We start from the raw sequence: 24,922 nt of genomic DNA, 5'->3' as shown, positions 1-24,922 counted from the left end.
CAGCGACCACGTTATTTAAATAGGAAATGTACTTGAGCATATCTGGAGGCAGCAGAAAGCAAAAACCTGGTCTTAAATCAATGGCACAGATTTTACTATCAATATCTCTACAAAATTGCATTGTAATCCATCACATCGTCTTCGAATGATGTCAGCCTAGACCCAAGTGGGGAACCCACTGACTACACGACTGATAAGTGTTTGCCAGGTACTCCAAACAACAGAACAACAGAACAAACACCCAGTTCAGGTAGTTAGTCTATGCTGCGCTGTATAAGGGAAGACTTATTCTTGTGTAAAATGTCTTTACGCTACTCCAGCTCGATGGCTTCCCTCCTCCCCTCAGACTTCACTTCTGCGGCTGCATCACCTTTGACCTGTCAGAATCTATTTAGAGGATGAAGTAATCGGAAGTTTCCAGTCAGGTGTATTTTTCCACCTACATCACTCTGCAAATAAATATAGCTTTATGGCCGGGTGACCTTCATTTCTCCCACCCATCTTTGGATCTCCTCTACTTCACATACAAAAAGAGGAATGAAGTATAGATGTGGAATCATATTTTTGTGATGGATGACCTCCAACAAAATGTGGTCATTACTGAAAAGGCGCTTGCTATTTTGATGCATAGATATCCTTATCGACTTGCCAGGAAATTTAAATGAGATTTGAATTTTTCATGTACCTCCAAATGGCCGGGGCTGTTAATGTCTTGATTTCAATGTGTGAGCTCCGAGGGAGCCCGAGCCCAGTGACAAGAATACCTTAGTAGATCATAATTTCCAGCACGTCCTTCTGTCATAGTCACACAAATAATTCATTTTCATAAGACTTGATTCATTGGGGTCTTTTTTTTGTGAGCACTTGTTGTAATTGTAATTAATCCGGGGTGTATTTTGATTATCATTACATGAAGGGACACAATCAGTTTCAGCTCTTGTGTTGGTTCACCAGTCTAAAAATTAAATGAAATGTTGAATAAATTCTGCTCCTTAATCACTCATTCAGACATATTGTTGCGTAGCCACTCCCACCCCTCAACCACCACCGAGGCAAAGCTTTTAGCTTTTTATCACTTTTGGCTTTTTTTTGCTTCTCCCTCTTTGAACTATTTTAACCCGACTATGTGACGAATTTTGTGTGCTTTGTGTGGCTTTTTATCTATTAAACTATCTTCTTCAGACTGATAATTAGTCTCAATTTTACAGTCCTATTCCTTGGCAACAGTGCAGCATGGTATGGAAATTAGCAACAAGCAAATGACCTGTTTATTCCTACTATTTCATCACATACTCAACATTGTTGTATCGTGCTCTCTCCAATGCATGTTGGTGCACGGTGCTTTTTCCTGAAGGTGTTTCATTCATCAGTTGGCAATGTAATTAAAGTATTGTCTGAGATTCTTTTGCTGCAAAGGCTGTAGGCCACGTCTCTTTCAACGAGGCTGCATTCTTGATCCCGCTGCTTCATACATCACAGGAGTTTTTCTAGTGAATGTGGGCTGCTATAAATATTTTCTCTTTAACCCTCTGGTCATAGTAATAGTGTTCAAATTAATCAGAATTGCAATGAAACTTTCAATCAAATGAAACTTAGAAATCCACATTAACAGCGATGAATACTGAGTTCCTGTTGTTTTAAACTTTTCTTGAGGACATTTAGTGTCAGCGCAGGAAGCAGTGTGCTGTCTGTGTTGCCTCAAGTTCGGTATTTTGGGCGTTGCCATATTTCTATTTTGAGTCTTAACCCGGGGAGGAGCGAGCAGTGAATCTGACTCAATCTCCGAAGATAATACGCCCGCCTAACTATAGCGGAAACCTGACTACACCACATGTCTGTCACTCAAACAGACACCCCCCCAAAAATGGCACTTTTTAAGGTCTAATATCAAATTAATGATGGGATTATTTTCAGATGGACCACCAGAAAACTAAAAAGAAGGAGTGGATTTAGTGAACGAGACCATAATGACTTATAGACTATATTTCATGAGAAATTGAATGGGAGTCTATGAGTCTTTTTGGAGCCAACCCCTCATGGCCCTCGGTGGTACTGCAGTTTAAGGGACTTCCGCATCGCCCACATTTTTCAGACCCAGAGACTATATCCACTTTTATATACAATCTATTGTGATAATCGCAATGGCGCACACTTTTGGACAAAATTAAACTCAGTGAATGCAATCACTGCATGACGTGGATGTTGGATTGTAAGTTTGTAAGTGTTCAAAAAACTTGAAGGTAATTGAAAAATGGACCTTTGGCTATGGTTTGATTCTCATAAGCTGCTACTGTTTCCTCAGTCTGGTCGTACCTTCTTTTATTTATGCATAAACTCCTGATCGTGAGTGCAGTGCAGCTTAAATTGATCTAGTCTTTGTGGTGACAGAACCTCTGTGGCCTGGCTCAACCTTGCTCAGTGCCACACTTACACATTCAGATGACACTGTACATCAAGTCCATGTGGTGTAAATCTGTGAACAGCGAGCAGTCGAATGTGAAGTTGCTGTTGCGCTTTCCCCTCCAGTTGACCTGTCATCTCTGCCTGTGGCAAGAGATCTCCAGGGGCCAGCATACCTCCACAGAATGGAGGGAGAAAAAGCACAGTGATACAGAATGGATTTAAGAAAGGCAGCCAGGAGGAGAAAGACACTGAAAGACAGAGAGAAAGAGACATGGATAAGTGCACCTTTGAAGAGAACATCAGCAGGTTGATGGTGCTCAGGCAAACCTCTCTTCCCCCTCCTCACCAAGGACCCATCTCAGCAGATGAAAGCCGGAGCCCCTTTGAGGTGGCGCCCTGGCATTATCCCTGCCTCCTGCATCAAGTAATTGAAAGGCCGCAGAGTATTGTAGGGGGGGGTGGGGGGAGAAAAGAGGAGGGGGCAGTGGGTTGAGTCATCCTTGCAACTTTTGGACTTGGAAAAAAACAAGCAGGCATTTTTTTTTTTGCTAGACCTTCACTGAGCTAAGGGGCTGAAAAAGCTTATGATGTTTGCACCGAATATTTCCAGCATACACTGTAAAAAAAAAGCATCATTTTACTGGGTCTCCTAAGACAAGAGTGACAGGTAAGTAAAAAATTTTGAAACTGCTATCAGCTAGCTGGCATTTTTGTAAAAAAGTCAGCCCATTACCACGCTAAAGAGTGTAATACCCCCGCCAGTCCACTATAGGAAAGCGTGTTACTATAGGCTTCGTGTCGGCGTGAAACGTAGACGCGCGTCACACGACACAGGTCATGCGAGAAAGGTCACGTGACGGAAGTAATTTGATGATGTGCAAAACTGCTAAAGTCCTCATAGGACCATCGCAGGATGGGTTGGTTGGATGGGTCTCACAGAAGACCTTCATGCAGAAGGCCAGGATACAAATCAAAAACAAAGAGACATGGATTTTTTTTTAAAGAAATGTTTTACGAACCTTATCCGAGCACTTTTGCTACCGAAACCTAACCACTCGATTTTGAAAAGTACATTTTGATACACACGGCCCCCTAGTGGACTGGCAGATGTGTTACACACTTTGCTGTGAAACTCTTCAAAAAATGTTTAGAGAAAAAATACCAGGATGTCCAGTACTAGGCACCCACTGTGTTTGTATATAATTATTGAAGCAGCTTTAATTATACAAGGAGGTATCATAAAACTGTCTTAATTTGAAACTACCATCTTAGTAACCACCTCAATGTCAGATCAAATGAATATGAAAAAAATATTTCTAACCGTAAAGATGTGGCAGAGAACACTGGTGTACAGATGTTGTGGTGTGTTGTGATGTGTGTATGTTACAGAGAGCCAGAAAAAAAGCCAGACAGCATAATATCTCACATATATTACAATGCTTGTATTTTGGGGGATTGAATAAGGGGGCGGTCCCGAATGCGCCCAAAGGATCAAAGTAATCTGTCAAATCAGTGTCAGCGCACTGTCTGCATGCTATTTAATCCCCCTTGGCATGGCATTTAATATGTTGTACAGCAAATGTATTATCTACATTTCAGATGAATACGTAACAGATCTTAAGCCGTCACATTTGCAGTGAATGTTTTCATCTCTTTAGACGTTGATCTACGTCTGATGGAGCCTGCCTCTGATGGAGCCTGCCTCTGCCGTAGCCTGCCTCTGATGGATGACGTTTGGTTTTAAATTCCCGATGAAATAAGCGACTGTTTGCAAATAAGAGGATGAAAAGGAAAATGAACAGCTATGCGACTGACGGGGTGCCTCAGGGGGATAATGTCCTGTTGAAAGTATTTTCTTTAACCGGAAAATAACGCACGGCACGCGCACCTTCGTCATCTCTCCTCCGAAAGGTCTCGCTCCTCCTGTTCCTCCGCATCCCTGCTCATTTTTCTCCCTCACTCCCTCCCGTATTCCCAGTGGATGAAATAGAACATGGTTTCTCATTATCAGCCAAGACTCCTCCCTCTCTTTGACTGGTGCCGTTTCTCCTCCCTCCCTCTTGTGTGGAGAGCTCGGCAGTGAACGTTAATCCCGGATTGCACTGCCCTGCCGTCTGCATCCCTTGTTGCTGGGAGAGCATGGCAAGGCTCCAGGACCCCTGTGCTCACACAGGAGAGAAGTGAACAAGTAACCGAGATACAGAGAGAGAGAGAGAGAGAGAGAGAGAGAGAGAGCAAGACAAGAGAGGGAGAAAGCAAAGAGGTGCAGTTGGACTGTTTCATGACTGTCACAGCTGCTTGGGCTTGTTGTTGAGTTTGAGTGACACACACTCTCTTTCACATACCAGGAGAGAACAAAAAAAGAGAGAAAAGGGAAGGATGGAAGACAGTTTGCTGCAGCTGCGGAAGCAAATGTGAATGAGGAAACCTCAGTCACATCCTGGTTTCCACCACATCACAACCTTCCTCTGCTCCGTGCTGCGTCTTCCTCACCGCTCAAACTTAAGAGGGATTAAACTTTTTTTTTTTTTCTTCCTTTTTTTGATCTCTTGTTGGCTCGTCCGGAACTCTGTTTGTCATGGAGTCTCCCACTAAAGAGATCGAGCAGTTTGAAAGCACGGCCCTGAAGTACCTCCAGCCGGAACAGATTGAGAAAATTTGGCTCAGGCTCCGGGGACTGTGAGTATACCCACTTTTGCTCTTTTCAACAAGTGTGTGAAGCAAAGCTGTGTGTGTGTGTGTGTGTGTGTGTGTGTGTGTGTGTGTGTGTGTGTGTGTGTGTGTGTGTGTGTGTGTGTGTGTGTGTGTGTGTGTGTGTGTGTGTGCGTGTCTGTCTGTCTGTGTTTGAACCAGGCTTTTAATATTTACATGTGAATTTATCTGTAGTTCTTTAATTACATACATATTTCAATTAAAAATACGTAACAATGCCAGAATAAAAGCCCAGCTTTGTTCAACTTACAGGATTTTGCTTACTTTCAGGTTACACTAATAAAAGTTCCTCATGTTTTTCATGCAAGAAAAAAATTGTTATTTTGGTTCATTTAAAGTACTTTAAAAATATATATATATTCATGCACCAGAATTTCTTTTTTTTTTTTTTTTTTTTTTTTTTACAAAGAAAGACCAGTAAGTTATTGTTTTGGTGGACTCTGAATGCCAGATGCCATTTTCACAACTCATCTAACATGCAACAGACACCTGTTATCCATTTAGAATTGTGATTGTAATTTATAATTTAAACTTCAGCGACTAAATATTTGTATTTTCGGTCGAGAAACTGAGGCATAGAAAAAGAGTCTTTCCCATTTTTCAAGTCTTTTGCCTGTCATGCACCAAATGCTGTGTCTCTTTAAATAACACAAAAAACCTCTTTGAGCATCAAATTTATAATTTCTGAGAGTTTCTTTAGAGATACTCCAATACTACTAAATTACTTCGCCACATCCGCCAACCAATCAACACCTCTATGACCTTTCTCCCTGAGAAGAAAGCCCCACACACTTTATATATAAGTTGAAGTGTGAATTATTTTTTCTTATCCATTTTCAGTTCTCATCATTCTTACTCAGCAGGGGGAGGAGACACCACTGTTGCTGGGAGGGCTGGGTTATGAGAAAAAAAAACCTTTAATGTTACTGCTGGAGGTCTGAATGAAATACAGTTTCTTTCCCGCAACCAAAGACAAAGAAAGAGTGAATGAACTGAGGTGTGGACGATTTTCTGCCTTACTCTCCTCTTCTACTCCCACACCACCTTAATACTTAAAACTCTGTTATTTTCCTGTCACGGTGCTTCTCTTGCTGTGTGATTAGCCATTGTTTCTCTCAGTCTAGTGTCAAAAGCCCACTTCGTACGTCCCTCCACCATCCTCCTCCTCTGCCACATCCAGTTTCCTCGGATGACTTCATTGTCTCTTCCATTTGGACACCATCATAACATCTGTCCTTTTTGGATAGTTGATGGATAGTGAGTCAGATGAATGTAGCAGGAGCGCGGGCCCTGTTTGTTTGTTTTTTGGTATTGGGGCTACTCTGCAGTTTGTTGGGCGCTCTGAGGGCTCCTGTTGCATGTCAGCGATCACATTAGCCTTTAATCTCACAAAGAGCCTCCGTCTGAAAAGGGGGAGCTCCAAATGACAGGCAGCCCCCCCACAGATGTTGACACCCCACACAGTATATGTTGTGTATAGGGAGCCATCGACATTATGAACTGTGTATGTGTGTGAAATGGGGAAAAGTTGACTGGGCATCTGCTCATGTGGATGATACAGATTGAATGTGTATTTGAGAGTGTATATGACAGCTTGCTGACATTTATGTATGTGCTGCCAGCTTATCCTGGGAGATTTGTTTGGCAGCTGTATGATTTGTGTGTGTGTGTGTGCGTCTGTGTGTGCTTGTGTGTGTTGGATAGCTATCACAGCACAGTCTCTGGCACAGGGTACTCCACAGAGTACACCAATCATCCATGGATAGACAGACAGAGCATTTGCTTCGGACAGTTATCTACAGGCTCAACCTTCAATGACGCAGTGTAATGCCCGGTGACATCCTCTGATCAAGGCATGTGTGTTGTGTTTTATTACTTCCCTCTGACAAATGGCCCCTTTATGTTTTTGCATCAGTGAATGGATTCCAATGGTTTTCCATTAATAAATTAGATCACTGCGACAGACCCGACCTCTCCATCACCCACTGATTAATGGAAATCAATGAATTATTTAATTAATTGATCAACAGTTCATCATAGAGAGTTCGCTTAAGGGTAAGGCAATGTTGCTTTGGCCCAAGGAGGATCAAGGTGGGTGGCTGACCGCTTTATGACACCATCTGATTGTTAAAATATTAACTAAAAAAAAAAAAAAAGAAGAAAATAATCCGAGGACAGATATGGAAAATAAATGAGATTACAAGTACATTTACTCAACTGTACTATGGTTACGTAAAGAACTGAAGTACTAACGTTTTACCTGAGTATTTTCATTTCATGCCACTTTATTTTACTGTGCTTCATCTTAGAGGGAAATAGTTTACTTTTTACTCTACTGTAATTTAACTTTAGTTACTAGATCATTTAAAAATTCAGATTTTGTGACAAGAAAATGTATTCAGAATATTTTTTGTTTGAAGTTTAACAAACCAAACAATCAATTAATTGAGAAATAAAAAAATTTAAAAAAAATCTGTGAATGAATTTATAATATAACATTTAGTTGCAGCCCAATATGAAATCGCTCAAAACAAATAGTTTCACGTGAAGCAGCTAAAAACACCTGCTTCAAATGTGGTCAGCCCAGTTGTCATTGGGGCTATATATATGGTTAGTAGTATCATCCTACACCTCCAAGATTTCTCAGTGGGCTATTATATGCAATATATGACCTTTAAGTAACTGTGACAAGCATACCAGACCTTCGTTATCATGGTAACGATAAAAAGACATGTAGTTAACGTTTTGACACTGTCACAATTTGGTTACGTTCAGGCATCAAAACGACTTGTTTGGTTTCAGAAAAGATTGCGATTTGGGTTGAGATAGGTATGTTATTTACGTAAACTACATACATGCATCATGTAAGTTTCATTACTTAAAGTATTTAAGCTAAATAGGTTTATGTATGTAACTTAAAATGAGTCAATGTTGACTTTTGTTTTGATGAATAACGGCCTCCGGGGTGAAATTTCTGTGTTTGATCCTGTCATAATTACCAAGGAAAGGACGACCCGTGCGCACAACGCAGAGGCAGGTTGTGAAGCAAACAGAGAACTTCACTTCCAAGGAATGGCTTGAATTGCAAAGATCAAGCCGGCGACCAAAATACTGAAGCTAAGACAGAGGCAGAGTTCAAAGCCCAGGAGGAGCAGTTTGCCCAGTCTAAAGGGAAAGATGACAAATGATAACGGCTATTGAATGGATTGAGAACATTTGAAGCAGGTACAAGTGGTGAATGTAATGCAGACATGCCCAAAGTCCGGTCCCCGGGCCAAATGCGGCCCGCGTTCATATTTCCACTGGCCCGAAGCCTCTGTCATAAAATCAATAATATGTGGCCCCCCCAGTACTGTTGTCCACGGTCTAAAATACACGCGTAAAAAAAGCAATTTTATATTTCACTACAGGATGGCAGTAAAGTTGTGGCCGAACTCTCGCGATCCAAAGCCCTGTGCCACCGCCAGTTTCAACAATTTCTACTGGACATCCACGCTGAATACGGACATGTTGTGTATCACACTGATGTAAGATGGCTCAGTCGGGGGTCTGCACTGCAGCGTTTCTACTCTCTTAAAGAGGAAATTGGACAATTCTTGGAAAAAAAAGGGACAACTGATGCCAGAACTAACCGATCCTGTTTGGCTGGCTGATTTCGGATTTTTAGTTGACATAACCCGACATCTGAACGCCTTGAACACGAGCCTTCAGGGGCAAAATGCAATGATAAGCCAACTGTATTCACATATCAAAGCCTTTCGGACCAAGCTGCTACTTTTCCAAAGCCACCTGTCACAAACGCAGCCCAATACCACACATTTCCAACCTCTGCAAGCAATAATGACCCGTTTTCCAGCGCACAATATCAGTGCACAAATGAGGAGGTATGCCGCAAACATCTCATCTCTGGCTGAGGAGTTTCAACAGCGTTTCAGTGATTTTGCAACTATTGAAAAGGACATCACGCTTTTTTCCTCTCCTTTTTCCGTGGATCCCAGTGACGTTCCAGCCCACCTGCAGTTGGAGCTCATTGAGCTGCATTGTGACACGGAGTGTCGCAGCCGGCACCAACAACTCCCTCTTGTCAACTTTTACCAGCAGCTGGATAAAGACAGGTTCCAAGAGATTCGAACATTTGCTAAGAAAATGTTGAGCTTGTTTGGCTCGACATACTTGTGCGAGAAGACATTCTCAGTTATGAACATGAATAAGAACCGTGTGAGGACAAGACTAAGTGACTCCCACCTGCGTGACATCTTGCGCATTAAAACCACCGTTTCTGAGCCAGACCTGCCCCATTTACTGCAGTCGAGATCTCAGTATCACCCTTCGCATTAATGCAAACATGTTATTTGTTGATTCTGGTGAATAAAGGTTTGAGTTTGAGTCATATTTCATAGAATACTTTACTTGCATTCAATTTATTTGTATTATAATCTTCATTTATCCAGATCAGGCAGTTATCAGATCTACCTAGCAGCAGACAGCATAGTAAAACAAAGCAAAATAAAAGGAAATACAAAAAAGCATTCCCTGTCGGTAGCATGTAAAATTCATGCTGGCCCGTATGACAATTTTTTTACGTCAATGTGGCCCCTGAGCCAAAAAGTTTGGGCACCCCTGGTGTAATGAGATGGTATGCGACATTATAGCGGGTCCATATTCCACATGGTGTAGTTTTGATATTCAAAGTATGTTTTCTGAAGTAATATTTTCTGTGCCAGCCTTTTAATGGAGTGTGTTTACCCTGTGGTATTAATAATTTTACTCAAGTAAAAACACTGAAAACATCCCCCTCCACTGCCCAAGAAAAACAAGCCGACGATAGCCGTCCAGGCAGCCATTTAAAAGGCCGTAACATTTACTTTAAGGTTACATTTCACCTAATAATTCATACAGTATGTGACCTTTATGATTACAGTAATTCCTGGAATTACCCTCATTATGCTGAAGACACTATATTAAAGATGAAGAAAATCTCTTGACTCATGGACATACAGGGAGCTTATTAAGAGTGGTAAGGGGCAAAAGGCGAAACAAAGATTCGGAAGGAAGGTGAGAAATGGAGGAAATATCTCTTCCTTTCTTCTTTTTGTATTGTTTCCTCAGTTTGAAACTCCCAAGACAACCATCTGACTGTGACACTATTTTCATTGTATTTTCTTGAGGAAGCTCGGATGATTGATTTAGTCTTTTGTTTTCACTCGTTTCTAGGGAGCTCTTAACATTTCTTTACAGGAGATAACATCTTTGGCTTGCAGATTAATGCTGAGCTCTAAAAGATTGATACAGAAAAACGACTGAGAAACAAATTGAGCTAAGTGCTGTGAATTCTGCCTGACTGGAATTTAAATCCACGTCTGTAGTCGAACAGTAGAGGGTCCATCCTTCCCCCTACTTTGTTATTATGAGTGCAGTAAGTGTGTGTGTGTGTGTGTGTGTGTGTGTGTGTGTGTGTGTGTGTGTGTGTGTGTGTGTGTGTGTGTGTGTGTGTATATGAACTCAGCTTTTAGAGCCATGCTGTTATCACTTCATGGAGGTGTGGGTGTGTTTTAGGCCACATGTTAGGGTGTAAGTGGTAGCACAGTGTATGTGTGTTAATGTGTAGGGTTCCAAGTGTGTGTGGTGGTACATTTAGTGGGATGTGAGGGAGTGGAGTAGACGTGTGTGTGTGTGTGTGTGTGTGTGTGTGTGTGTGTGTGTGTGTGTGTGTGTGTGTGTGTGTGTGTGTGTGTGTGTGTGTGTGTGTGTGTGTGTGTGTGTGTGTGTGTGTGTGTGTGTGTTTTGCATATCATTACGACTCACTTAAATCCCTCATCTGCATAAATTATTGTAAGCATTTGTCATCTTTTCTACTGTGTGTGAATTCAATTTAAAGTTATGACTGCTGAGAAATAGAAGGAAGCAAACAGTGCAAATTAAAGTTCACTTCTTCCCTAATTTAAATATAATTACTATAAATGCTCACATTTGATCCGGCAGCACTCTCCTGGTTGCTCATGTTATCTTTTCTGTGAAGTTTCTCGTACACATTCCAAATTGGATTCACTGAGCTTCTGCTAAATTACTTATTTCATTTCAATAAATGCTTTCTTTACATGAGCAGGTGTGCATTCGTGAGATTTTATTATTTGCACTATTGATGCTCCTACATTCCCACATCAAGCTACAAATTCTGCTGCATTTGCAGACCTCTCAGTATGATGATGTTGTAATTTTAAATTTGCATAAAGTTCACTTTTACTAATGTATATTATGTTTTGTTTCATTATTACATGTTTAATTTAGATTAAATCAGATTAAGGATTATAATTCTTTAATCAAACAAGTGTGAATAAAATCAGATTATCAGTACTTGGCTCATACAACAGGGTTGGACCACTTCAAATAGTCATTCATTCATTCAATATTCATATTCATTATAAGCGTGTGAAAATTTGCGACTGCGATAAATCCTATTAAATCCCTCACATGTTCTAAAACGGAATCCGTTGTTGCAGATGGTTCCTGCATAACCCCGATGTCTTCTGTCTTTCCGATGCCTCACTGTCCTCATGTTTGTTCTCTCTGGCAGGCGCAAGTACAAGAAGACGTCCCAGAGGTAAGACTCGCTGCTGGGACTCTGGACCTCCTCCTTCTCCCCCTCATCATCCCCTCATTCCTATTCACGCGCACCACCATCTCCTTTCCTCCCCCACCTCCTTGTGTCTTGATCGTCTCCCTCTGCTCCTCCCACTTGACTGCCTCACTGGACCTCATGGAACTACTCCCGCCTTTTTGTTTTCTTTCTTCATTGTTCATTGTTGTGTTTCTTGCACAGCACTTTGCAACTCTGAAAGTGCAATTCAAATAAAAGTTCTTATTATTATTGCTATGATTATTACAATTATTGTCCATCCACTCCCATTCCTGAGAGACACATATTGCAGCTGAACAAGCAAAACACACCTTCACCTTCACAGTTTGTTATTATTCCCACATAACTGGCTCCATAATCGATAGAAATTATGGTGACAGTTTTCCATAGACAACACACAGGACTTGAAAGGCGAACAAATAACTTGAGTGCCAAACTTTCCTTTGTTTTGTTTAGTTGGAGATGCTCAGGGGAAATCAGGCTCCCCATTAATTGGGCCTTCACTGCATTTATTTACAAAGGGGATTAATGCCACTAGATAAGTGAGTAATGTCGATTTAAGAATTGTTTGTTAACGATTTCCCTGCACTGAACACGCTTTCGATGCCACTCTTTTGTCTTCAGCTTTTTACGTGAGTATTTTGTCCTGGTGCAAAGGACATACAGTATTTAATGGCTCTATGACGAGACATCTCCAAAAGAAAAAAAAACACATTTGATTTGATTTAGAAGTTACAGAAGCCAGTTTTTTTTTTTTTTTTCTTTTGTTAAGCATGGTGGATGTTTGCTATTTCTCACAGCTTCAGTTTATTTTGCTGTGATTATAGTCTGGAAACCGCATTGGCATTAACGTTTGCACAGCCACTCTGAAGGGTGGACCAATCAGTGACCAGTGGGGGTGGCTAAGTGTGATGAAGTTGAAGTCAAGTGTTTCTTTGTAGCAGTTTCAGTGCGATTTTCGGCACACATGGTGTTCACTGCCGAATGGTTGCTCCGATAGTTTAAAAATTAGCCCGAGGTCTATGCCCATGAGGATTTAATGATTGGCTTGAAGTTCTTGAACATGCATTATACAATACAGTAGAGCAAATTCCTCCGGTCAGGACTCAGCTGTCACTGGGTCTGAAGGACCCTTACAGAAAAAACACGTGATTTTTTACGTGCAAAAATCTACGCAATCCCATGTGACCACATACACATGTGATGGGAAACATGGTTTTGGAACATTTTCATGGTGTAATGTGCGAAGGTCATGTAGATTCCCATGTAAAAACATTTCCCCATATTATCTTCATGTTATTATGTGTGGCAACATGTGGTAAATCATGTGGCTTTCTGTAAGGGGATGGTGGACACTCACCTAAGGACGGCAATGTACACATTTCGTCAATTTACATGAAACTAGAAAGATCATCACCAATCAGAAAAGGTGGTCTACGAGACATTTGTCAGCCATTACAAAGCAGTCCCGAGGTCCATGCAGACTATGATTCATGTGACCCTAACAAGCTGTATGATGGCCAACAGAGTCAGTGAACCACACATGACCTCAACAACTCTCAAAAGTGTTAACAACCCCATGAGAGGTTAAAAGTGAGGGACTCAACACAAGCCAGTTAGAGCTGAAGGTGAAGCATCTTCAAGAACGTCAAGCAAGTTCAGTTGCCTTCGGAAAAAAAAACTTAGACGTAATAATGACCAATACTGAAAATCTTCCCAGACATACATCTCTACACTATCACAAGCTCGGCTCATTTAAATGTAAGTGCACCGCATTACCTTTCTGCAAAATATGCTATATAACCTTTTGAATGATTGAGTGAATTATTCAACAACTGATGCTTAGATTTGCAACCTGCATACAGCACTGCTAGTCATCCGTACCCCACCATTACCATCGGTGATTGTCCTTCAACAAAAACCGAACTAAGTACAAATCTTTGCTTCTGAACTTGTGCCAAAGTCGACATATATCTGTTGTGTAGAACAGGCCGAGATGTCTTGCAGACATTTTCAGGAAAACGCCCAACTTGATGGTGCACAGCAGAATATAAAATGCATTTAATTTTCCATCTCATCCACATTACACAAAGGGACACTTTGTTTACTCCTCTGTGCACAACTGGATGTGTCCAGTTTCCATTGATGAAGGCAGAAGGCCAGAAAACACAAAGAGCAACAGTGTGTTAGTCTGTCTCTCAACAGTTTTTCAACTTCCCCTGTCTGTGGCACTCAGCCCCAAGCACATTACTTCCTGCTGCGGACAGACATCTTTAAGATTGGATGAAACATACATGGTTTCAAGCACTTTTACAGTGTAGAGTGGCGTGGGGGATTTTTTTTAATCAAACATTACACTAAAAAGAGTAAATTGTGCACTTGTTAGGGAATATTTTCAGGAATTTTCAGTGAATTAACACTCAAAATAATCTACATTATCATCATAACGAAGGAACTATTTCACATAAGTGAGTGTTTTTTTTAAAGAAGCTCTTGGGGTTATAATGGCACAGAGAAAAAAACCTCAGGCTACAAAATAAGATCATTTCATTTGTGTTTCTTTTTTTTTGTCTTGGTTATGGATTTGTAGACTCTGAGAAAAATATAGAAAATCACCAGCCATATACTTGAAGGTTAAATATGCCCACCACAGTCAATCCTATCTTCTGTTTACAAATACAGCTTCTAACCATTTTTTTTTTCAACTTTCAAATATCATCATCTTGAAATAATAAGACACCATAGACAATCCATTCTTACATATAATGCACGACTTCCTTTTGCACCAGTCGACCGCTTCTGCTTCGATCGAAAGGATGCATTGACACAAATCGCGTTCACTTAGTAAGCAGGGACGTTGCAACTATTACGCTAAATGGAGCTCAAAACAAAAACAAAATATATGTCGCCGAGGCGCAGCTCTATTACTGTTTCGTGGCATTTCCCCGTGAACTGTGGGACTGCTGCACAGTTAGAGTAATTGAACAAAATGCTCCTCGTGCTTCTTATTGGCACAGCGTGCGGCCGGTTTTGGAACGGCAGAGAGCGAGCTGTCGCTGTCTCTCTCTGCTGGGTGGGTGAGTTCCTGTGTGGAGGAGCCGGCTGACTGACAGCTCCCATACGTGTCTGTGTAATTACGGCCGGGCTAATTGGCGGAGAGGAACACTGGGACATTGTCGTTACCCAACGCGCCAGGACAACCCCATCACGCACGCAGATGGAGGGGAGAGATAGCCCCATCCGCGTCGGAGGGTGGCCTGGAGCAACGGGAGGGAGGAGCGGGTTTGTTTAGAAAGGAGGGTGAAAAGGGATGGAAGTGAGGCGGTAAAAAAAAGACTGAAACATTTAGTCTGTGTTTGTGTGTTTTATTTCGGGGTTGGCGGCGGCGGCAGGGAAGCAGTTTCCCGTTTCTTTACCTTAGCCATTTTTTTTTTTTTAAATTAAGGTGGTTACTGCTGCTGTAATCTTCTCTTCCATCAATTGACAGGTTGGTTAGCCCCGCCCCCCTTTTTGTGGCTGTTGCTACGGCTGTCAAGTTTTCCCATTCATAGCACATATGCAGTTTACAATGACAGATTAGCGTTTGAAATTCCTAATTTTTTTTTTCTAAACAATGAATTTGAGACGGAGGGAGATAAAGGTTTGCTTTTTTTTTTTTTTTTGTCTGTCTTCCGCACACTAAATTGTAAGTAGGGTAACGTTAACCGTCAGCGTCGTCCTAACTGTCTGTCATGGACCGTCTTGTTTTCTTAAAAAAAAAAATTATAAAGTGGATCTCAAATAAGCACACGATGGCTACAAATGTTAGGCTGCGATATGATGCTCATTGTCTGAAGCTAAAGCTACATCTTCTCAGCAAAAAAAAAAAAAAAGCTGACATGCTCACCAGCTGATGAACTCATGGAGAAGGTTGTTACAGTGTACTAGCCTTGTTAGATTACAGATTTTTGTTCTCATGTTGTTGTGTCCAAACCTTATTGGGATACTTGGCTTATAAACACAGACGTTAGGCTAAACCGTGACCGAAGAATCGCTGTTCAGGGGACGGTTTTTGCGAGCGGTCGACTCAAAAATGTGTTACTTCTTTGACAAATATCTGCTTAATCTTGTGCTTCTTGAATGGGCCAGAAAGTAATATGATTGTATCCACTTATCAAGAAAAAAAAAACAAAAACAACAAAAAAACATTTCCCCTTATGTTTACCAAAAAGGCACTGATCAGCCGAGCACCACCACTTACAGTGATTGTTCACCAACAAAGCAACAAGTAGAGGGCTTGAGTATCTCTTTGTGTTCCCTGACAGGCGCCTGAATGCCCCTCTGAATGAAACAGGCTTTTACTTAAGCCTTTAAATATGCTGCAGTGGTCGCTCCTTGTCGCCCGGCTTTTAAAAGCTTTAAGTGTTTTGCCATCTGATCCAGGCAAGCCTCCAGCCTTAAATGGCCTTATGCAGTCAGCACAGTTCCCAACTGTGTGTGTTTGTGCGGGAGGTTTCTGTCTCTCTCTCCCAGGGCTGCTGTGTTTGTTCAGACTGCAGCCTTGGAAGCTGCGCAGGGCTGCAGCTCGTGTTTGTAGTGGCGGCGATGATTCAGGCTGCCACAGCGTCTACCTCCTCAAATCAAAGTCAAATCTGATGTTCTTTTCACGTTTGTGATTCTCCGACTGGAGTACGAGTCTCAAATCTAAGCTCTACTTGATTGCATTTAATTAATGGATTTGCATTCAATTTTCCTTTCCTTTTTTTTTTTTTTTTTTTTAGTTCTCTGTTGTTCTTCTTATTAATTAGAAAAATTCAGCTCTTTTTACACTCCCGTCACTTACTTGTAACAATGACTGGTATTTGCTGATGAACACTAAGTTATAGGCAGATTTCTATTTCTATTGTTTAAAGAATTGCAAAGTAGGAAGTCATTATTTTTTTTTTCTTTTCTGGGAGCAGCAGTTGAAGAAATTAACACCAACAGAAATTCAAACTTCATTAACAAACTAGAAGAGATAAACTTCTCAGGACTGGCCACAATGACTGACAAGTGTTTTCTAAGAAGTAAAGTGGAAAATACCAGAGTATTAGCAACCATTGAAGACGTTGAGGTTGTGGAATTTGGGGGAGAGGGGGCTCTACTAACTTTGGGAGAATTTACACTTTTAACATTTTATATGCTTTAACATGTATATGCTAATTCCTATATTATTTGACTTGGTATAATTATGTTTGGTATATACCGGCCTTTATTCTTGGACATTTACAGAAAATAAAACTGAGCAGTTACCAGACTAAAGACAACATGAAAAGTCAAAAGAAATCCAAATAATTCAGAATGTTTGGGGTTTTGGATGGGTGGAGGGAAATGGGTAGCACTTGGGACTTATGACCGCAGTATTTCTACAGCCCTGGCAATGTCCCCGGAAAATGCGGCAATGGTAATTTATAATCCAAAATGTCACCAAAAGCGTAATAAATAGAACGTTTTGGAGAGTAAAACATCTAAAGGTACATAGGTACGCCTGGCTACTACCGACAAACACCAACAGAGAGGTGGCTGACTGAAGAAAATCAGCACATTGACAGAGGAAGAAAAAAAAAAAAAGAGCAAGAGCAATGAGAAGAGGAGAGATATCATCGGGTCGAGATTCACGAGGGAAAATTTAACTCTTTGGCTAATGTCAAAAACAAGGGAGCAAATTCAGGCAGTGACTGCCTTTCAAGAACAGCCCATTACATGCCATTACCCGGGCCTCACTTTCTGTGGTTGGGGACCATTTGTCAGTCACCACTGCTATTATATTGAAGATGATTCATTTGGTGCAACACTGCAGTGCTTTTATTGGTTTCATGTTTGGATTAGTTGGTTACTGGAACAAATACAATCATATTTCATAATGCAAACCAGTAATTGAGCAGACATTAGAGCAGCAATGAAGATAATTATTTAAAAGCAGAGATGATTCACGGTTGCAATTAATTAACAGTCAGGGTATTTTCAAAATAGATTATTATTTTGAATCTCATCAAATGGTGGGACTGATTTATTTAATTCCAGACAAATAAAAAACGTTACCTGTATTTTGACCAGTATAAGTTACAGTATTTGCAATAAGCAGAATTAGAGTCAATTTCGCCCATTGCACATACGATTACCTCTAAATGTAGCTCAGATTTCAGCTGAAAGAAGAAGTTGGTTCGTCGAGTTGAACCGACAAGAGTTTAAGACATCAGTTTCGGTCTTCACCGACTGTGTTTCTTCTGTAATAGTTTTCCATTTGTGGCTGTTTTTGTCTCTGACTCCCCATTTTGTGAGTAACACCATCTAATGCAGCAGTAAATCATCCACTGATTTTGAATGTTTCATTATCATAAATTGCCTTTTAGGGTGTAAATGTTGAAATTTTGTGGTTTATTTTCTTGCTTTAGTTTCCTGTTCAGACACATTGACGATTTTACCTCTCCTGCTTTTCCCTCTTTGTCTCCGTCTTCCTCCCTTCACCCCATCTTGTCTTCTCCTCTACTACCTGACAATTACAGGGGTAATTACCCGACTCAAACCAATCTAATTACATTCTTCTCAAATGACCTTTTTCCTCCCTTTTCTGACTCCCTTCCCCTCTGCTTCACATCAGGTGCTCCTTTCTTTCCTGAGGTAATCGACTGACTTGGCACCATTCACAACGCGTAACGGTTTTCTGTGTAGGTGCTGAGAGAGTTTGTGCACCAGTAAACATGAAAAAACTAAAAACAGAGGAACACGCATATTCTCAGATCTGCAATTCTTGCACACGTGAATGTTTTAGAAACACATATACACAAATGGACCTTGGATTTTCTGATGAATTCCCATGGATTTTCCATTCAGGCCAAACAATACCCCTAAGTAGGTGCACACAAAGAGGCAAATCACTTTCCAATTGATTGTTGTTCTTGCTTCAAGAGTCATCATAACAGAGATGTTGTATGTTGAGTGCTGCGTTTTCATTCAACAGCAGAGAGCTTCTACGCTGATTATTTTCTCCCTCTTTGCCTCAGAAAGACATTATTGAGCTAAGTGTATTGCTATTCCGAAGATTGACTACAAAGCCGAAACGATAGGCTTTTATCCTAAGTTGAGGCCACGGCAGAGATGAGCAAATGAACGTCACAGGCTATCACAGGTCCAGCCCATCAGGCTTCCCCTCCCCGCAGATGATGTCGCAGATTTATGGCGAAGATTCTCCTTAATCTGGTTGTTTATATCCTCCCTTCCTCCAACCATCCCAACTCTACACTGGTCTGTGCTGACTGTTTGTTTAAAGGGCATTATGCCAGGATAGAGGCAGTTATGAAGTGACTCATCTGTTCGTGTACTTTTAGAGAGAGAAAGAAAAAAAAAATTTGCTTACACTGTGAGAATGTGGAAAAAAAAAAGACGGTGTGCCTCCTCAAGTGTTGTGCAAACTGAATGCGTGTACTCGTGTGATGCCCTCCAGCCATCTGTGTCTCTGTGTGTGTGTGTGTGTGTGTGTGTGTGTGTGTGTGTGTGTGTGTGTGTGTGTGTGTGTGTGTGTGTGCTTTTCTTTCCATTCAGCTATCTCCTCGTTCATTTCCAGATTACCCAGTCAAAAAACGTCTGGCCCACAAGCTCTGTCATAACCAACGTGAAAGACAATTTTTTTTTCCAAAATAAGCTTTTCTTACTAAAGCAGGAGAAGAAGAATGAATAATTAATGATATTGATCAAGGCATTGTTTAAGTATAGTGAGCTTTCCAGTGCTATTAGGAAGAATTCGAGTACTTTTTTGAAAGAAGCTGGTGTTGATCTCACATGACCAGAAGTTGGAAAAAGTTAGATAAAAGTCTGTGTCAGTGCTTTAGCTAAACAAGATAAACATATAGCTGAATGTACAAGAAACACATCCTCAAGCAGTACATCAAATGAAGGACTGGATGAGAAGTGTTGCTTCATGTCTATGAACATAAAATCCTCGGCTGGGTCTGATTTTTGGTTATATTTGGTCTGGTGCCCCACAATTCATCAAATCCAGTAATTTAATATGCACCTAATTTGTATGTTCCCAGACAGCTGGGTGATAGAAAATGTGGAGAGCGGTGTAATAAGTCTTTGACACTTTGCTGTTCAAATTTAACATTATCACGTCAAAAATGGAAAATGTTTACTGCAGGGCTATTGTATTGGTTTAACTTATGTTGTGCCACATTTGGTTGTTTTAATTATGCCAGCCTGGGGGACAGGGGTGCTTTTGTGGCACATTTCTACAAAGGGAGGCAAGCCCTGGCATTAAAATGTCTAAATCCTGGACCGAAAAGAACCAAACAGGCCTGTCTTATTTCACAAAATCTTTGTCAAAAGCTGCCATTTTCAACGAGTAGGTTGCTGCTCGGTGATTGTTGTTGGGTTTTTTTTTCCCATTGCCACGTGAATTTTTAAATTGGTGACACAAAGAGGGCTGAAGGTTGGGAGAATCTAGATTAAAATAGTTGGTCAATGGCAGGTTTCAACCAACATTCTACATGAGTCCGACTAATGCCTGATAAGTAAAGTGGTGCTTTGCTGTTATGTGAACAATGGACAGTACATTGTAAAGTGAAACGTGTCACTTGATGGAAAGGAATGTATGAAATACTAATATACACTACATTACTAATAATACTATATAAGCTGTATGCTACTGTTTGCAAAATATGCAACACACTTGCTTTTTGGTGTGTGTGATAAAGCACAAATTATTTTTATATTATTGTGAGAGCATGTGTACAAACCCACAAGTCTTTTTTTTTTTTTTTTAAATGTTTTTATGGAAAACTGGAAATCACACCAGTTAGACACACAGGAATCTGTGTTCTGTCACAGTTTTTTTTAACGCTCTTTTGGACATGCTGGACTAAACATCCTTCCCAGAAAATAAACTTCAAGTTCATCAGTTCGCCGTTCGACAAGTAGCTTCACAGGGAAGCAGGCTGAAAGTCTGATATACAAGCTTTGCCTTAGTGATCACATCAGCCACATACATGTATGTTGCACACTTTTTCAATCATAATTTAACTCCTGACCACAACTGTAAACAAACACTTTGTTCAGTAATTTGACAGAACATTAATCGTATGTTGAAAATGTCATGTTTTTGTGTTATATATTGTATATACACAACTGCACATATTTCGGTTTTGGACTGTTAATGGGAACAAACAAGAGCTCTAGAAAATTATAATGGATTCTCACTATTTGACATTTTAAAGACACAACATGTATTCAATTTATCAGGGCTGATATTCAGCATATTAAAAAACTAAGATAATTGTTAGTTGCAGCTCCTGCAGGTGGCTGACCCAAAGAGAATTGTGTAACAGACACACACGCTAACAATGCCGGTTTTCACTCTTCTCTCAAGTTTCAGAACTTTTTTTTCTTCTCTTGTTTTACTAAAGAAAAAAAACAGGAGAATTATACTGCATATTTGTATAAACTGGTTTGGAATACTAATATGCCTCAGCTCTAGCTAACGTTAAGCTGTTTGAGTTAAATTGATGTTTGCTTCAAAACGATTACTTGCAAAGCAATAGGATGCTATTTTAACATGATTTAGCAATTATAAGCCCTGGATACGAATGGAGCACTAAGAATTTTAAAAAGATTCCCAGATTTCCCCCAAACAATTCCGCAAATGATTCCGCAATCACTTTGCATGCTTGTCAGAATCATTTTCATTAATCTGTCTACTCCAGTATGCACTTCATTAGCAAACTGGTTGTATCTTACTGAGACCTCCTTTCCCAGTTCAACAATCTGAGGTAAATAAGTGGCCCTCGGGGCAGCAGCAAAGACATGAAAATGGAGAAGAACCCAGGGGGCTCAATCCTCTCCACTGCTGTTTGCTCCTGCTGAAAATAATGCAGCGTAATTGAGCCATAAATGGCATGCAAATTTTGATAACCATGGAGTTTAATGGAGACACTTGGTGTTTCAAGATGGCTTAAAGGGATAGCATTTGCTAAGATAGTAGAGGAAAAGGATCCTCCTACACCAGCTTCTGGTCCATTGACTGCTGTAAGATACAAGAGTGCTGGCATCCAAGCAATCTATATCTGTCAAGCAGATGGTTTTGCTTGGTGCTCCATCTAAATACATTATGTTTGTCAATAATAGGCAAGAAAAATGGTCTTGGCTTTGACACAAACTTATCAGTCATACAAAAAATATTTCATATGTAGCATTAATAAAATCCCTTTGTATTGTATGGGGGGACGGGGGCCACACTCATTCAGCAGAAACACCGCTGAGCTCATTAGCAACGTCCTACAAAGAAAAGATTTTTTTTTTTTACAGAATATCAAAAACAATTAATCTACAAAAATATGTCAAAATTAAAACAAGCTGAAGGAATAAAGAGTTAAAACCTGGAGATAAATAGCTTGAAAGTGTCAGTCTGTGAAACAGCTAAACAAAACCAAGCCACGAGGATAAAGAGCCTACAAAAGAGTTGTTTTAATTTTAGGGAGGCTAAATAAAACAGCAGTGCCTGACTCCTTTTTGCCAGGAATACAGTCTCAAGTTTTGGCAAAGGTACGGCAGGCCTGGAGGTGAGCCTTCTGCTTTCCAGACTTCACCGACAACCCAAACACAGCTTATCACCTTATGTTGTCACCTCCTAACGGCTTCACCCAAATACAGTCCGCCTGACTGAGAATGCATGTATGTACTTCACGATATCCAGATGAAGAGAGAATCAAAGCAGAGAGGGAGAAAAGGCCGGGGCTAAGGATCAGAAAACAAGCCCTCCAAAACAAGTAGAAAATGACACCTGGTTTAGAGGTGCTACATTTAGCTTGCCTTCGCTTTGTTTTAGCATCGAAAGTTGTGGTATGTTCGGAAGCATCTAGAAGGTTCTAGATTTGTTTAATTGAATCATTTCATTACATTTTGGGTTAAAAAGCACACAAAAAAAGATTATTGTTTCAAAGCAAAGTGATAACGAGGCTTTGGTGTACATAAACGAGTAGATGGTATCAGGAACAACCAGCTAAACAGCACTATATACAGTCACCAAGCATTTTATTATGAACACCTTATTAATACTAGGTAGGACCTCCCTCTGCTTTCATAATAGCCTCAATCTTTGTTGCACAAATTCCACAAGAGGTTAGAAACCTTCCTTTGAGATTTTCACATCACTTCTGCAAATTTGTTAGCTACACATTCATGCCGCGTGATTCCCATTCGTCCACATCCCAGAAGGGGTTCTACTTGATTTAGATCTGGTGTCTGTGATGACCCCTCAAGTCCACTGAACTCACCGTCACCAAACCAGTTTGAAACATGGGGCGTTATTATGCTGGAAGGAGCCATTCAAATATGGTACATTGTGGCCATAAAGGAATGAAAATAGTCATCAAGAATACTCAGACAAGCTGTGACATTAAAATCATGATTATTTTAGTATTAAGGGCCAAGAAAACATTCTGCAAACCACTATCCGAGTTACCGTAGCCTTCCTGTCAGCTTGTACAAGTCTACCAATTCTCCTCTGGCGTCTCGAGGCATTTGCTTCTCCAGACCTGCCTCTCACTGAATGTTTTTTTGTTTTTCACACCCATCTGAGTAAACTCTTGAGATGGTAGTGATGAAAATCCCGGGAGATGAGCCGTTTAAGAGGTACTCCTCACCTTCAAACACCGTCAAAGTCACATTCAGAGATCATACTTTTTCCCCATTCTGATGTCTGGTGTAAATATTAACCAAAGCCCCCGGCATGTGATTGGCTGATTAGATAATTACAATGATAGGCAGGTGTACAGGTTTTCTTAATGAAGTGCTCAGTGAATAAGAGATGCTGAGTTGGCAGAAAAAATATAGACCAAATCCTCTTACACTCTTTTGAAATAAAACTACAGTAGAGATGTCAATACATATTTGTATAGTTTATGCACCTTGTGGCGTAATGTAAAGACATACTACAGTGTTTACGTTAAGGCTTCATTTTAAAGTCAGACACTTTAGTTAAAGATGCTTCATGAAATTAACTTATGGATGCTCTCAATGTAAATCTGTGCTCCTTATTTTGCTTCCTTTTAACTGATTATAGCACTATTGATGTTGCCATGGTAATATTTTATAGCCTTTGTTATAAATGAGCCGTACATCAGCGACAACCTGTACCCACTAATGGAAAATACACAATCAGAGGCCATTTTTGTGCATATGTTATATCAGAGTGGATTTGTTTCAGTCCGCTTGCTTCAACACAGCACATAAAATGGTAGCAGTTTAGAGGAGCGAGGCTGCAGCAGCATCTGTTTAAAGATGAATTGTAAGGACAAGATTGTTGTGGTACGAAGCAGACTCCAAAAAGCACTCACTGTGTGTAGGTTTTAGAAACAGCTGTCTCACTAAGAAACGCGCTGTTTCAGGAACAATGGGAAATCGGTGGGGAAAATAGATGGGGCTGATTAAAGTGTCCACTTTGATTTGAAAAATAAATAAGTTAAAAAAAACAGTTAAATAATGGCTATTTAAATTATTTAAGACCTAAATATGTATGTATTTATTTTTAACTCTCTGTTCAAACTGTAAAATTATTCTCTTCGGTTGATGAAAAAACATCCTTTACTGTGGTGAATATCTAGTTGCGCATAATATCTGAGTGAATAACAAAGTCTTAACTCGAGGTATTTTTATGGGGTTTCCAGCAATTCCTGGAGAAAAACTCTCACAGAAAGTTGGTATTCATATTTTTTACCAGGGACAATTATTGCTGCTCAAATGCTGAAATGTCCACATTTTACCCTCCACTCCAACTAGGCTGAAAAGTGGTTCGCTGCGAGTAAAGGATGCAGAAAGGTCTTTTCTGTGTATGTGCGTTTGCAAAATGCATGAATGTCTGCATTGTGTGAAGTGGTGCATTGCCAAATAAAGTGCACTCTGATGTCCTTGTTTGTCCAGGGATTGAAGGACAGCCCATTGATGACCTCGCTCACCACAGTGTACCACTTTTCAGCTTTTATTGATCTATCTGTGTGGTTGTGTGTTTGTGTGTGTGAGACAAGGACAAGGACAGAGAGAGCTGAGTTATCGTGCACCCTCCCTCTCCTCTTCTTTTCCCATTGTCTCCTCCTCTTTGCGTTTTAGAACGAAACGGAATAATCTCTACGTGGGTTTCAATGAACATATCTGTTCTCCAAT

General features: G+C 40.5%; 1 protein-coding gene across 6 annotated transcripts in view; it reads left to right on the top strand.

The window, feature by feature from the left end:
- pde1cb (phosphodiesterase 1C, calmodulin-dependent b) overlaps window positions 1-24,922 on the top strand; it is a 98,937-nt gene that overhangs the window by 28,525 nt on the left and 45,490 nt on the right. The window contains exons 1-2 of one of the 6 annotated variants that reach the window (XM_069692340.1): window positions 4,069-5,082; window positions 11,690-11,716. The exons of the other annotated variants lie outside the window; for them this stretch is intronic. Coding sequence (XP_069548441.1) covers window positions 4,982-5,082; window positions 11,690-11,716 — 128 coding nt within the window. The 5' untranslated portion in view covers window positions 4,069-4,981. Of the gene's footprint in view, window positions 1-4,068; window positions 5,083-11,689; window positions 11,717-24,922 lie in introns of those variants that run through there. 6 annotated transcript variants of the gene reach the window in all.

This window comes from Brachyistius frenatus, unplaced genomic scaffold, assembly GCF_029030835.1.
Source record: "Brachyistius frenatus isolate BFR_SWC_R1_liver_20210118 unplaced genomic scaffold, ASM2903083v1 Contig_12, whole genome shotgun sequence".
Lineage (NCBI taxonomy): Eukaryota > Metazoa > Chordata > Actinopteri > Embiotocidae > Brachyistius > Brachyistius frenatus.
This window is presented reverse-complemented; position numbering and strand designations above follow the sequence as displayed.